Below are 2,263 nucleotides of genomic sequence, written 5' to 3'. Positions count from 1 at the left end.
TGTGCAAGCAGGCTTTTTACACAAGCAAAAGGAAAAACACAATATTTTTTTAAAATTGCTTTTAATCTCATAAAACCTAACAGAGAAATTAAGCACTGATGCCTAGAGTCTGAAGCCACTTTAAAATTGTGTTTTCAAAATTACCAAATTTCAGGCTTATTATTTGTTAATGATGGGCTATTTCAAAAATGTAAAAATATTATTTTGGCAGAAAATTTCCGGTTAAGATAAAAAAACTGGATGCACACAGAACAAAGATAGTGTGAGGCCTGGGTACTGCCTATGAGGCAAATGTTAGCAGCAGACAGGAAAACAGCAGCTGTGCACCATTCTTGGACACAAAGTCCTCAGGAGTCACGAGGTTAGTGCAGGATCTCTTTTTTCATGCCTGGTTTTGCTGACTACGGAGTCACTTAGTCAACTATAATAATCAGAATAAAAGTCCTCTCCTAAAGTTAGACTAGTTTATGCTAATCTATGGCAAGGAAAAGCATGTCAAATCTGTCAGAATTGTGTCCTGAAGAAAACAAAGATCAGATATATGAAAATGCCCTTGCTGAGATCCAGTCCTTTGAGCTGCCTCTTGGAACCACAGTAAGGTATGCTTCTTTTTGATAATATTATACTCTTTATGATGGATATGTTCCATTCTATAGCTGTTCTTTTAGTCAGTCCAGTAGATTAGAAACTTGGTTTTCCTGACCCTGATGCCTACAGGACAGTTGAGTTTAATTTCAATGTGATTGGCCCTAAATGAAAAAATACAAACCTAGGTCAGCTACTCAGCTCTTTCTTTTCACCAGGACAAAGCGATCTGTTCCTGATGACTGGCTGCAGATTTGCTGTGCAGAAAGAAATTACTCTTAAAAATGAAAACAAGGGGAAATTTAGTGTAGCAGTGTTTTTAATTTGACATTAACAGCTAAATTTTTAAATAATGAAGTGCTTCTTATTCTTACATTTTTAAGAAATGCAACTTATTTTAATCACTAAAGACACAACTACTTAAGGTTTTACCATGGATATTCCTAAATATCTGAAGATTTTTTTTTCATTTGCAGCTTATGGAAACTGTTTAATGGTAAAAGTGTAACTGAAAAAATTTCCTCTGCATATTTGTCCCTAAAAGAGTAATACACAAAAGATTATGATGTTATATGTCTAAGTATAATGTCAGTATCTGTAGAAGAGTTTTAAAAATAGCCTGCCTGGCACTGTAGGCATCAGGTTGCAGTAACTATCAGGCTAAAAAAAGAAAATTTAATTTACCCTGAAAAAAATGTGTCAATCTATCATTCAGTACTTTGGTGATGGGAAAAAAAGGAACGTGGGAAGATTATTACTGCATTTGAATGACTTCTTGAAGGAATTACTACTGTGGTGGTAGCTTGTAGGATTTTTCTTATTCCTTTTTGCATCATGCGCTTTGTAGGCACTTGTCTACATTTGGAATAGTCCCTGTTGATTTAGTAGGTGTCATCAATAAATTCATCTGAATCAACACTGAATATGATAAAGCCACAAGCACAGACAAGACATGCAGCCATTTACTAACTTATGTACAGGTGTAGTTGCACCAGGGCAGGAGAGATGACGAGTACTTTGATTACAGTAACTGGAAGGGTGCCAAATGCTATTGTAGACCTTGATGCATTCACAGTTGTGAATTGCTGTTAGTTCCTCACTGGAAAAAGTAGCTACACATCACCCTGAAGTTTTACACATCTGGCCTATTTTTTTGCATGGGCTTCCCACTTGTGTGCAGATAACTTTGCCCAGAAAGCAGGTGTATCCTGTCTCCTGAGCATGCAAAACCCAAGGACTAGTTCATCTTTGGCCACAGACCACAAAGCATATAATTTAAATAGAAGATTGCTGATCCTCCTCAAAAAATGAAGCACTAGGAAACAATATGTCAATTTCTAGTGAAAGGTAGCAAGCCAACGCGCCAAAAGGTGCACTTCTTTTGTTGTTGTTTTGTTTTGTTCTATTTTTACCCCGATCCCCAAATTTCTATCACCTAAAGAATGGAAGGAATCAAGTCTGTGACATAAGCCGAATGCAGAAACCCCCGCAGAGCCTCCGTCTCAGGGGTCAGTGCCGCCGGCCCTGGCAGCCGCCTCCTGCAGGGACAGGGACAGGGGCAGGGACAGACACAGGCACGGCCCGCGTGCGCAGGAGCGCTTAAATCAAAACAAACCAAACAAATAATAATAACAATAAAACAAGACCATACCATGAAACAAACCAGAACTATCCCAGA

The 2,263-nt window shown here is 38.2% G+C and overlaps 1 protein-coding gene across 7 annotated transcripts in view; it reads left to right on the top strand.

Annotated features, from left to right (window-relative positions):
- The first annotated feature begins 402 nt into the window (after positions 1–402).
- Positions 403–2,263, top strand: part of EXOC6 (exocyst complex component 6) — an 86,237-nt gene continuing 84,376 nt past the window's right edge. For 4 of the 7 annotated variants that reach the window (XM_018069182.2, XM_018069180.2, XM_018069181.2 and 1 more), the window contains exon 1: positions 412–599. In XM_018069182.2, the coding sequence (XP_017924671.1) occupies positions 478–599 (122 nt within the window). In that variant the 5' untranslated portion in view covers positions 412–477. Of the gene's footprint in view, positions 600–2,263 lie in introns of all 7 variants that reach the window. The other 3 variants (XM_018069178.2, XM_018069176.2, XM_018069183.2) reach the window with 2 other exon arrangements.

This window comes from Manacus vitellinus, unplaced genomic scaffold, assembly GCF_001715985.3.
Source record: "Manacus vitellinus isolate BGI_N305 unplaced genomic scaffold, ASM171598v3 scaffold_15_pilon, whole genome shotgun sequence".
NCBI lineage: Eukaryota > Metazoa > Chordata > Aves > Passeriformes > Pipridae > Manacus > Manacus vitellinus.
This window is presented reverse-complemented; position numbering and strand designations above follow the sequence as displayed.